Here is a 13,013-nt window from a genome sequence, read left to right as displayed (position 1 = left end):
TGTGATGATATTTTTTCTCTAAGCTGCTTAAATGCCATTCTAACCTTCTGTGGCATAGGCAAGAGTAATTAGAAACTCAAATGTTGGCAGATCTTCCTGGGAAATGTTGCATCCTGACTTCCATCAGAGTTGATGGGAGTTATAAGGGGTACGACTCTTAGCATAAAGGAAAGAAGAGGGTTAATTTAGTTAATATATGTTCTTGATTCCTAATGTTCTTAAAGATATTGAATACTTAATGAATACCTTCAAATAGAAGTAAACTTTAGGGAGTTAAGAATCATATTTAACAAAAGTTGTTTTCTTTAGTGCCAAGACCGTTATGTACTGAAGTAGCGCAAGCAAATGTTCACTTCTATAAAGAATTTTCCCCCACTTCCTTCAAACACTTTCTTTCCCCCATCTGTACGGTTTTACATTCTTTATACTTCTAAGTCTCACCAGCAGAAGGTGAGTAAAGCTTTCTAGGACTACCAGGTTATTGTCTATACCTGTCACAGCTGAGCCTGGAGGGGAGGATGTAAAAGCTCCCCCAGTGCCCAGATTGCAGCTTTGCTGTGTGCTTTGCCAGTGAAGCTGCAGTAATGCTGGGACAACCACTGGGGCTGTATTTTGGCTTTGTAAGAAGTCGATACCACTACAGAAGCAGTGGTGCTGGTCTTGCCCTGGCTTGGTGGTCATGCTTCCATGCTGTGCCATCTCCTGCACTGGCAGAGACGTGTGCAGCCTCACACCGAGCCCTTGAGGGACCTGATCTGCAGAAGGGTGGCTGGGGGTGGAAGAGAGCAGAGGAGAGGACAGGAGAAGCAGAAACACTTCTAGTAGCAGTACTGCCTTCACTGATTCAAGATGTTCTTTGAACAGACTGATCTGATGCTCTGCCCAGAAGTTGCCTTTCTGTGGGGTCACTTTGCTTTGGCATGACAGGGTTAGGCAGGAATAGTATAAGCCATTATTGCTGTTGGATGTAACAGCGATCTGGGTGATGTCCCAGCAGGGGTAAATGGCACAAGCATGATTGACACCAAACTGGGCAGCAGCTGAAGAACTTCCATTCCATGAGGATCACTCCATGAGGCAACTGAACACAAAGGCAGGAGTAGCACGGACTTCCTCGGGTGATTTTCAGACAAGAGCAGTAAGACTTAGTGCCAGTCTTATGGGGGAAAAAAATGCCTGACTTTCAATTGACTTAGAAGAGGTTGGTGATTTCTGTGATGTACAAGAAATCCGTGGGCTTTTCTGGTGTGATGAAAATACAGAAGGTGACACTACAAATAGAGCTGTGAGCAGTGGTGGGATGTGTGCATGTACCTCTCTAGGGGGTAAAAAATGTTGACTCCTCTAGCTCAGCGGTAGAGGAGAAAAAGAACTGAGGGAATAGGGCTCTGCAGGGAAGCACTTGAAGAACCAAGCTTGGAGGGCTTAGTATTATGTTCTGTTATGAGAGTCAGAATTACAAATGAGCCTCTAAAAGAAAAGTAGTTATGGTATGCATGTGCTTTGTGGGGAGGAGCAGTGCCTATGCTGTACAGTTTTGCTTAGCAGACAACTCATTTCATCCCCCTGCAAACTTTTTGGTAGGCATGGGAGAGAAAAAGGGAAGTGTCAGAAACCTTTGTTGTTCTAAAATACAAGAATCCAGTTGACAGGAACGAAGGAGTTGCGTTGATTAAATCTGAGCTTCCGTCATCATAAGTAGCAGGGATCAGCTATGTGGGTTGGGAAATAATTACAACATTGGGTCTGACGATAGAGGAACAAAGCTTGCTTTAAGGCTTCAGTTGTGCTGGCCCTCAGCATTTAAAGTGCAGCGCTTGCTTCTGCTACTGCTTGCCCCAGCTTACCGTATTTAAGGAAGTACGGACTTTGAATGTGTACAGCAGCAACTGTATCCAGGCTATAGTTTCTTTCTGTAGCCTTTTTACTGAACCTCACGTCTTCATTTTGCTTATGTTTTAATAAATAAAAAAGTCACATCTTGCAAAGAAACTTGCATAATTATGCAACGTTAGCTTTCAGCTGCTTAACATGGACTATATATGTGTCTAGAGATAGGGACACGGGTATTTTAAGAGGTTCCTACGGATTAAGCACTGGGACAAGCCTTGCTTTGTCTGTACTTTGGCATGTGGTAAACTAAAAAAGAAGCTTGCCCTCACCTTTTGAAATTCAGAGGGACGCGTATGCACATAGTTCATGTGGGCCATGCAATATTGCAGTTTCTCTGCTGTGTGTGGACTTCAGTCTGCTCACAAAGAATAAGAAAGGTTAATAACACGCCATAGCAATACATCAGCTGCATAGAACTGTAAGAAGTCAAAGTTACCGTTCATACTGTCACAGAAGGTGTCAACTGAATCTGTGAGATGAGGTATGAAAACAGGTCTCTGTTCTCAGACAAGGAGAAGAATGCTCTGTGTGTTTCCCCACAAAATACTATTTCAAAGCTTTCAATGACTGTAGGTAGTAATTATGGTTATTTAATACTCAGCTGAGATTGAAAAACAAGGAAGATTAGAGCTTTCTGCAATGTTTTCAGCCTGCAGAAAGTTCACTGACGTGTACAGTGTTCTTCATCTTGATGATTATGGTCAACCTCACCACATAATTTTGGCCAAGAATTTTTCCTTGATCCAGGGCATGGTACTACTACTGCCATCCCTGGGCTCTGGACAACAGTAGTAAGCATCCCCAGCCCTGGGGAAAAAAAAAGAGATCTGGTTACTGCTGCTTTACACGCACAATAGGACTTGAAACCACATTTGTCATTAACATTTCCTAACTACCAGACTGCATAAGGGTATTCTGCTCCTTTTGGCAGCTTGTGAATGTAGCTGTCCTTCAGTTCCTTTGCTTTGCTCATAGTTTCACTTCTGAATTTGACTAAAAACTCTGCCTGGGCTGCTTACATGTATGTAGAATTAAAGGGAGTTACTTCAGAAATGCATTTGGGCTGCTATGCCTGCAGCCATTGGACCCACTCCCATGAAATGCCTCCTGTGAAGTGCTAAGTGCTTTAAAATCCTACTGGGAATTACAAGCTTGAACTGCCTCTGTGGACAGACAAATGAAAGACCAGAAAGCAGCTTGTTTATTTCACAATTTAAATGACTGTGAACTGCTTAGAGACAAGTGAAGAGATAAAAATTACACAGTGCTAACTTGCTGCAAGTTGCTCAAATACCTGAGTATTGCTTATGATGCTTGCAATATGGAAAACAGGAGAATGCTTGAAGGCAGTGGCAGTATCTGTTCCTGTCACCTGCCTGATGTACCAGGGAAAATACCATAGGGTTGTGAAAAATAGGTTGGCAATTCAGCTACAATAGACTGTCATTATATATTTTTTTCTTTGGGTAGAATAGCAATACTAGGAAGAAAGAAGATGCAGTTTCCATGGCTAGAATTTGTAAGAGATGAAGTATTCTGCTCCTATTTAATATGAGAAGGTGAAATTCTAGTTCTTATTTCATGACCTTTTCCTTTTTTCATGGGGTTACAAAGCCTCAAGGTTTAGTGAAGACTTGCTCACCAAACCAGCAGAGGTACTAAGCCAAGGATCAATTTCATTTGCAAGCCACATGCAGCCCACAACCATTTTGGTCTACTTGTGCTTTTGGTTTTCTGTTTGAAACCAGTTATCCCAGAGGAGAGTAGGAGAGTCCAGGGTTCAGGAGAACTACATCAGCCTGGAATAATCCTGATTGAATAGACACATCCTGTGTAAATTCAGCTAAGTCCTGTGATTCCTCTGTGTTAGTGATGCCCCGCTGGGGCTAGATAAGGTTACGGTAAAGAGAAGGCAGATACACATTTCAATTCTGAAATAATGGGCTTACGGAGATACCCAAGGTATTAGTCTGGGGAAAAGAGAAACTATCAAAAAGAAAGGAAACTCTTATGGATACTTGCAAAATATGGTTTGTTTTGGTGCCTTTGTTGCTATGAGAAAAATGTTATTGGAGATGTTTGTTACACAGTGCCTTGGCTTAAATAGCCCAGTCCAAAATATCTGACTTATGTAGACAGTCAGCTACGGGATGTAATAGTATTTCAGCTACTAATCTTCTTCTTATACTAGGCTAAGGTAGGAATGTATATCTTCAGAACTGATACTTGTAATTGATATGGCCTTTGTGCTTACAGAATGGACTCAATGCCCTGCACCTGGCAGCTAAGGAAGGCCATGTGGGACTGGTACAAGAATTATTGGAAAGAGGGTCCTCTGTGGATTCTGCCACTAAGGTAATTCATGCACGTCTGTTAGTTTATTCAGAAAAACAAGTCATCAAATACACGAGAGAAATGTAGAAAAAAATATGAAAGTACAAAATAGGATAATAATACATCCCTGATATTTAAACTGTTCTTTTTTGTTATGGTCTGAGAGTCTGTGTTCTTTGCTGAAGCTCATTGGTAGTAAATGAAGAAAGAAAGATTATTATTTGTACAACCTGTTAGCAGAGGAAGCATTAAAAGATTTTAGTAATGCCATTTTTTTCATTATTTCCAATGACAGGTCCCCATCATAAAGAAAGTGAATATAGTTCAGAACAGCAGATTTTTTCAGATCTGTGAAAACTGGTAATTGACTGTATCCTATCCAGAGCCTTTTCAGTCAAGAGCACAATAGAAAAAACACCTGCATAATAAGTTGCTTTGCCTTCAGCCTTTCCACAGGCAGGCACATGTGTGTTCCCAAAACATTCAGTCAGTATGTTATTTGTCTGTGGGTGGTAAATTCCTTGTGACGGGCCAGATTTGTTGGCTCAAACGATGTAATGCTTGACTGTGCCCAGCCTTTGCATTTAGTTACCACCACTGTGTCCCTGTAGCTCGCTCTTACTTTTTTATGATTTTGGATGCACAGGATCCTCCATCAAGGTTAACACTTCATCCTCAGCTTGGACTGAACATTTGGTTTTATGAACATTTATGATTCTTTAATGAAGCCATTTAAATATTGCTCCCAAGATGAGAGATTGGCCTGAGAAAAGTACAAGGCTTTTACAAAAGCAGTGGTCTGCTGCACTGCTGCTGTTTTGTGAGAGATTATTTTTATTGTGCAGTGCATCTCTTAACTTAAAGCTAATGCCTTCCAAAAATATGCGTTTTAATTTTATACCAATTAGAGAAAAAAATATTATCTTCTATGTTTCAAAGGCTGGTTTCCGTTACTTAACAGTTAGATCTTCCTTTTGGGTCTTGTACAGGGGAATCTCATTTTACATGTGATACACAGCGGGAATTTTAGGACTTGTGGATTTCAGCTACCTTCCACAGGGCATGGTTCCCGGACCTGAATGAAAAAACCTGTTCACCCATACTAAACTTTACCTGGAAGTTTGTCCCATGCCCCAGTCCCATGCCATAATTTCACTCAGAAGTTATATTATGATGTTTGTGTTACACAACCACTTAAGAAATCTTTATGGCTGCAACTACCAGTTCTATCCCGTGATGTTTACGCAACATCATGGAACTGTAAAGTAAAATTGTACTGAAAAAAATGAATGTTATAAAGAACGGCTGGTTGAAATCATTCCTGAAGAAGGGTAATGTCTTTCATTTTTTTCCCTCCCTGTAACAGAAAGGGAATACAGCCCTGCACATCGCATCCTTAGCAGGACAAGCTGAAGTTGTCAAAGTTCTGGTTAAGGAAGGAGCCAATATTAATGCACAATCTCAGGTATGATGCTATTTTCCCTTATCTCTTCTAGAAGTTATTTGGTGAGATTTTTATAAGATAGATCTGAGAAGTTAGGCAGTAATTCCAAACATCCAAGCCTGGCAAATCAATCAAATTGAGGCTTACGTAGCATTCACTGGTAAGTAACAAATTGTAGTCATTATATACTCATTGTGTGATACAGGAACTTGCATTGTTGTTGATTGAAATCTTTGAGGCAGTCCTGTTACGTTTTAATAAACTGTGTCAGAATTTTTTCAAAGTGTAGAAATACGACATCGTATGTTTGAGTTCCATTTTGTGAGCAGTAATGAAGAAAGTAATTTCTCAGACTTGATTTATACAATTGCTTGTCAATTTGCTGGCTAAAAATTTGCATATAACTTATTCCAGGCTTCCGAACTCATTCTTTATGTGATCAGAAAGAATTCAAAACAAGAGTTTGGAATGTACATTTGAATTAGGGAAATTCACCTTATCCTGGTGGGCAAACAAACTGTAAAAACAGCCCTGTTATTTCTGCTGACACGAAGCTTGTCTGCTCTTCCAAAACATACCAGAGGACGTGGTGATGTTGCAGAGCCCGACCGATGACCAGTTGTTCTCTCCCTGGTTTGGGCGAGGCCGCGGTGCTCCCTGCCTGCTGGGATTTCGGAGCTGTAAATGGCATGTGCTGGGCTCATGGTGAACAGCAGACTGCAAACCAGCTTGGTGGTGGTGTGTTTCTGAGCTGACTGTCCCTATCTCCTCAGCCCTATCAAACAGACACACTATTAGCACCACAGATTAATTGATGAAATTATCCTGTTGCATACTGGAGATGCCTGTTATTTCCTCTGTTTAGGATTAGGAACAATGTATCAAGTCTGATTAATGTTTGTAAACGCTACCTTAACTATGGCAACTGTCTGTAGCTATGAAGAACAGATGGTATAGATGAGAACTGTGTATGACAAAAAACCCGAATCTTTCTGAAGCACCTAGTCAGCTTGTGACATTCTCGAAGTACATCATCAAGCTAACCAACAGTGCTCAGATTGACTCCTAGTGCGTCATTCAGTGACCACAAATATAATTTTTGCAGTAACAGCGTAAGCTAAGATGATGAGAAAAACAAGTCATGCTTCAGGGGTTGATTAATTTCAAATTAATTTTCCCCAGCACTTACTGTCTATAGGCAAGATAATGGCCCTTAGCGCAATCGTGCTGGGATACGTGAGCAGAACAAGAAGAGAGTGATCTGATTTACCAGTGCTGCTAGGAGCTGCATGGGTGAAGGGTGTCTCAGGAAGCATAGCTGAGTCTGTGTGAGATGCTTTTCTCAATCCTCTTCTGTAGCGCGTTCCCTGAAGGAATACAGACAAGTTTGTAAAAGGTTTTGATTAGTCAGAGCCCATCTTAAGTCTGGCTAGCTCTCCACATCTTGCTTGCCCAGACCTGGGAAACTGGAACCCAGAGGGCTTTTTTTGCTGTTTGCTCTTACAAATTTACGATGGACAGTGTAGAGTAAATAGAGAGCAGGAGGTAAATGTGTACGTTTATAAAATTAATAGGTCTGTCTTTACCTTCATTACATTTTAAGACAAGAGAGAGAAATTGAAAAGGTCTTTAAACTGCCCAACACCAACATTTTAAAAATATTTTCTTTATTATGCTTCTTGCCCCAAAGCGACTGCTAAAGAGGTCTCTTAGGATAACTGATGGTCAATTCCTCCCCATGCTCTACTTCCATGAAGGATAAGAAGTGTTGCAATTCCATTGCTCAAAAATTTAGCAAGCTCATTTCATAATGACCTAACTGGATGATTTCTTCCTACATTTATCAGCCTTTTCGTGTGTGCAAGAAGATAAAGTAATATCTTTAATGTTAGGATTTTGAACATGGTAAGAGAAGTAACTGTAAAAATGATAACTTCTTTCCTCAAAAAGTCTTCATAAAGGCTTTTCCTTATGCTGGAGAAATAAATGATGTTTTCTAAATTAAAAAAAAAATAATTCTACCAGAATTGGAGATTGTTTTCACAGGTATTATTTTATATAATATTCTAGTTTTAAACGCTTTTATTCTTAGCACTTAAACTTCTCTGTAATGTATGCAGAGCTGTTAACAGGCATTTGCCACTTGAGTTAATTGAATTAATCTGATAGAGAATGTGTTTTCCCCATTACTGCTCACTGGTTGCCTCCAGACAGGATGAATTAAAACTGCTGTGATATCTATGTCCTGGATTTGTGCCATATTGTCTTAATTAAGCAAGTTCTGTTGACTTGAATGGGAGGGTGAGTCCTTAATGCAGTGAGATCCAGCTGGGGGGGCCTTTGGGTTCTGTCTTCCTGGCCTGCTGTGCTTTTCCAGAAGAGATGGATAATAGCTGCTTCAGGCAGGAGGAGATGTTCAGAGGATCTTGCTGCTGCTGCTCCTGAGGGGGTGTTTGCTGTGGATGGAGTCCCTTTGTAGGGACCACGCTGGCGTGGGGTTTCTTGGTCCAGCACTGTCACGAGCACAGCAGTAAAGGATTGCACTCGGAGAGGCAGGCGCATTACCTAGATCTGTCTTCTTTTTGGTAAACGTTGAATGCACTTGGGTAATACTTACTGAACGTGTTCAGCGCTTCGAATACTATTTGTGTGTGAGCATTCACACATGTGTTCCCGTGTAGCTAGTAATTTGAATATGAATGAACATATGCTGCCTGTGTGATGGGTGGAAAGGATGTATTTGTTTTAGTCAGGGCTCTGAGCAGACTCCTAACAATTTGGTTCTTATTCTGATTTGCCAGAGGCATCCCTTGGAAGATGAAATAAAAAAAAAAGTAGTTTCTTTATGCTCCATGCATGGAATGAGGTTAATGAATGCTGCCTTTCTGCTCAAGATTGCATTGACATGCTCAAGAATCATGTATGTAATACAAAATAAATGTTAGCCAAAACAAAGAAGAAAATAAGAAGCTTCAAATTTAGTAAAGAATACGTGATTTATGATAAAAGATCCAGAAAGATTCAAGCATACCTAACTATAGCTGGTAAAAAAAAAAAAAAGAAAAAAAGAAAAAAAAAAGAAAAAATATGACATTATGTAGAAAAAAAGAAAAGAGAATGACTGAACAGAATATGCTTGAATGCTCAAATGCTGTTATTTTGTTAGGAAATATGTCATTGATGAAAAGAAAAGGTGGAGAGAAAAAAATTATACCATGAAAGATCTTAATTGAGAAGGCCAAATAAAAATAGAAATTAAAGGTAAAATTGAATGTAAAAACTGGGAACTCATGATTGAAATGCTCACTTTCTTTCTAATATTTTTTCTCAATTCCATTTTTAATAGAGGCTATATTGTCGCTCTTAAATCTTTTATGAACAGTTGTTGGTATTGAGAGTATATTACATCCTCTCCTTGGTATCTCTATTATTTCACACTTTATGTTTTTTAGGTCCCCGCTAAATGCCATTTGTTGGTAGTGATTTAATGCCAGTGAAGTTATTCAGGTTGCTCCATAACTTCCTCTTAATGAACTCTGTATCTGTCAAGGTCGTTCACATTTCCAGTGATGACAATTTGCCATAGTGACAAAATTTCTTCACTGAGGATAAACTGATGGCTAAAAGAGTATTCTCAACTTCAGCTTTTCAATTTATTGTTTTTCCTTTCCTTTTCTCCATTAAATTGCATAAAATCACTGGCTTTTATCAGAACTCACCACCAGTGACATCTGAAACACCACACCGATTTTCCAGTTCCTTGCAACAACAAAATAAGAGAATTATCTCAGAAAAAGCTATTTAAAACATTGTAGCCACTGAGATTACAAACCCCATCTGTGCTATCTGAGACTATTAAGCATTCAGATTCAGGGCTTTGATTTTATGGATTTTGTTTTTCTATTAGATTAATTTGCTTTGCCCTTCAGTTTCACGTTGGCCTTCAGAGCTGTTATTTTGTTCATCTTCCTCTTTCAAAATGTCTGTTCCTTTTGAGCTAATACATCACCACTGTTATTTTTAGAAAATAATTTCTATTTTGATACAAAGCCTAATTGCACAGTGATTACTAATTGAATGACTCCACTTTCACTTGCATGCGTATCATTTGAGAGCTGACATCTTCCTTGAGTATGTTCAGGCAAATGCTGAAATGAGGGTGCACCCAGAAATGGCCAGAGATCTAGAAGTCCTTTCTCGGCATACCCCCACCTAGAATTTGACAAGTGTACAGTTGTTCGGCTCAGAATCACCTTTTGGTACAAGCATTCCTGGAGAATTTATTTATATAATGAGTATCTAGAAAACCTTCGCTTGGCTGACTCTGCTCATAGTTTGGTAAGCAGATCTGGATATGCATCGTCAGATAAAAAAATCAGTTTCTGCAGTTTCCTCTCCTGATTTCACCATGATTTTTGATCACATAGATCTGACCAAGCTGCACTCAGTGATAGTACAAATATCTTGTATCACCCCCCCCATCACACGCTTTCACCGAGCCCAGCAGTACCCTCCTCTCACAGCTGGATTGCTTCTTTACCCCAAACCTATTCTTAGTTGTTGCTTGTGCATTAGAACAGTAATTCATTTTGTGATCTTCCTCTCAATCAGTGTCTACTTTTGTGATGTATTAGGAATTCTTTTGCCAGTTTTTGATCATCTTTTCCCAGGTGGAAGAACCGTCACCCAATTTAGTCAGTCCAATCCTTCCCGTTGATAAATTACTCTCTGTTTCTGTTGCTTTCTCTTAAAGTCAGATTGTGTCATCTGACTCATGTAGGCATCAGAGATGCCTGATTACTGGAACATGAGCCTGCCAAATGTGACAAAACCCCAACTGCAATAATCTTAATAACAGAGTCTACCTGTGGACCCTGCTGCAATGATGCTGAGCTGTTCTGGCCATGCCTGTCTTATGGAATGGAGCCATCCTGACCTTTATCCATTCCAAACAAGATCAAAAAAGTTAACCTCATGCAAAGAGTTGCACCTCCTAGGATGAGGAGATATGACATGTGTCAAGTGATTGAGGTAGAAAGAGCTGCAAAGTAGAAAACAAAATGAGGAAATACAATTCACTCCTGTTCAGTAACTGTAAGGGAATGCATCATATCCTGGAGTCACCTAAGAAAGAAATTATTCCCTTCAGTTTTAAAATTTCTGTGACTGTGTTTCCTGTTAGCTGCTAAGGTTGTGCTTTGACCACTGCTTCATTAAGGGGCCCTCACAGAAGGAGGAGCTACCTTTTAATCATCAGATTATTTAAAGTGACCCAGATACAGAAAGCAAGGATTAGATAAATCGGTCCTCCCCCAAGCTTATCTTGTTATTTAAAAGCCCTCTGGTTTCCTTTCCTCGATATCCTGCTCTAAGCTCATTGCAAACACATTAGCCAAGAAATATTTGTGTTTAAATTTGCCCCCATTATGGTTACCATTTCCTATTTCAACACGTAGGAGACGCTATCATGGCTGCTAGAATATTCTTATCCAGACTGTTCATCAGATTGAAGCAGTCCTTAGTGTAGCATTACATTTCCAGCCTCGGTATGCTTTCCCGAAAAGGAGCGGTAAGAGAGCTCATTGAATGTCCATATTCAGTGTTTCCAGAAATGCAAAGGGAGGATTTAGATGATTCTCAGAGAAGTGATCAGCTTGTCTCAGGATGCGCTAGGATTTGCTTTATCAGAGATTGCTCTCCCCACGGTTTGTAAAGATAATCTTACCTTCAGAATGGAGCATATTTCGCAGAGTATTTGCTACTCCATTATGACAGAAGGTTTTAATTCCACTAACTGGGCTTTCTGCATTTATATCACTGTATTTAGAAAGCCAGATTTTTAGCTGCTGTATATCAAGAGGAGTCATTTAGCTGCAGTTCATCATTGCTAATGTAATAAAGGATCAGGCCCATTATCTCTTCACTGGAGGGGGAAAAAAAAAGCCTTCTGGAGGATTATATGGATTTTGAGAGATGTAAACAAAATTAATACATTAAGAACAGCGAAAGAACAGATACATTTATTCATCCTGTCTTAAACTAGTCCAGTTTTCAGCTGCCTGTCTGTTACAGTGATTACCAGTTGATGATAAACAACCCTTGATCTTGAAGTGTGATCTCAGGCAGCCACGTGAGTGCAGTGGGATGCCTGTGCATGCAAGACTGAAGTGGTGCTTAGATTGACACAGAATTACAGGATAACACAGTGTGAACATGAGATAACGACTGTTAATATCAATGCATTCATGTGAAACTTTCCCGTTTCCCCAAATAATTCATAAAGTTAAAGGAAAAATAACCCAATGAGGATGCCCACTTTATGGTAGCGGCTGCATGGTGATCTGGTGACTGCTTGACTTTCTCTCAGAAGCTGCTTGGAAGATCAGGAGCTCTTGAAGAACAAAGGAGGGTACTGAGCCACTTTGGTGTTTGTCTCTGGGATTCCAGCTGCAGCCATAAAATAACTGAATGTGTCAGGATCTCAACCAACAAAGACTGAAAACAAACTGAAAATACTCACGGCATACATCTTAGTCTATTCTGTTAACTTGCAGTCTCTGTTGAAGTGCTGTAGAGGGTCAAGTGGTCCAGGTTGAAAGATTTTAATTTAAACAAATAGTGGTTTTTTTCAGCTAATAATGTGATACATGGCCTCTAATACTTATTCTTAAAATGCATAAACTGTAGGAGACTGCAGTAAACCAACAGACTAGCTGAGAGGATAGGGGCTCACCAGACCGGCACATGCCACATTGCGCCCCACTGTAATGACGCAGTTCGATGATAAGAACCAGGCAGTGGAAATGTTATCTGTGTATGTTTATGCAAGTGTAGATATAACTGAGTCACAACTGAATAAATACAAGCATTTTATTTATAATTTTAGTGCAATATTGTCTTCCTTCCAGCCCCTCAACCATATACATAAATTGTTTTCAGTGCTGCTTTTCCTTTACTATGTTTGAAAGGCAAACCCAAATGCTGCTTTGGATGACTGCTCAGAATTCAGCTGTGAGACTCTGCCCTGGCTGGGCTTTTGGGCCCTAACCCATGCCCAGTACCAAGGCTGTGTTTCCTTGTGCGTGACCAATCAATCATCTTCCCATTATTCTCCATCAGCTCAGTTTCTGTTGCAGGTTCCCTCCTTGTAAAAACGACACTTCTAAGGCACAGAACATCTTGATTTCTGCCTGGCTGTGTTTCAGGCTCTGTTGCTGCTTTGCTGTTCTTGCAGAGAAAATTGTGATATTTGACGCTGCTGAAATAGAATGTTTGTGCTCTTTAAATTTGGCATCTGAGCTAGGAAGTGACTTAGAGTAAAACACACATCTCAAGAGAGACG

General features: G+C 40.0%; 1 protein-coding gene across 39 annotated transcripts in view; it reads left to right on the top strand.

Annotated features, from left to right (window-relative positions):
* ANK2 (ankyrin 2) overlaps positions 1-13,013 on the top strand; it is a 395,080-nt gene that overhangs the window by 248,472 nt on the left and 133,595 nt on the right. For all 39 annotated transcript variants that reach the window (XM_080373623.1, XM_080373646.1, XM_080373648.1 and 36 more), the window contains 2 exons: positions 4,150-4,248; positions 5,594-5,692. In XM_080373623.1, coding sequence (XP_080229749.1) covers positions 4,150-4,248; positions 5,594-5,692 — 198 coding nt within the window. The remainder of the gene's footprint in view (positions 1-4,149; positions 4,249-5,593; positions 5,693-13,013) is intronic.

The sequence above is a fragment of the Falco punctatus genome (genome assembly GCF_963210335.1).
Source record: "Falco punctatus genome assembly, chromosome: 1".
In the NCBI taxonomy this organism is placed as follows: domain Eukaryota; kingdom Metazoa; phylum Chordata; class Aves; order Falconiformes; family Falconidae; genus Falco; species Falco punctatus.
Note: the sequence above shows the minus strand (reverse complement) of the source record. Positions and strands in the feature narration are given on the sequence as shown.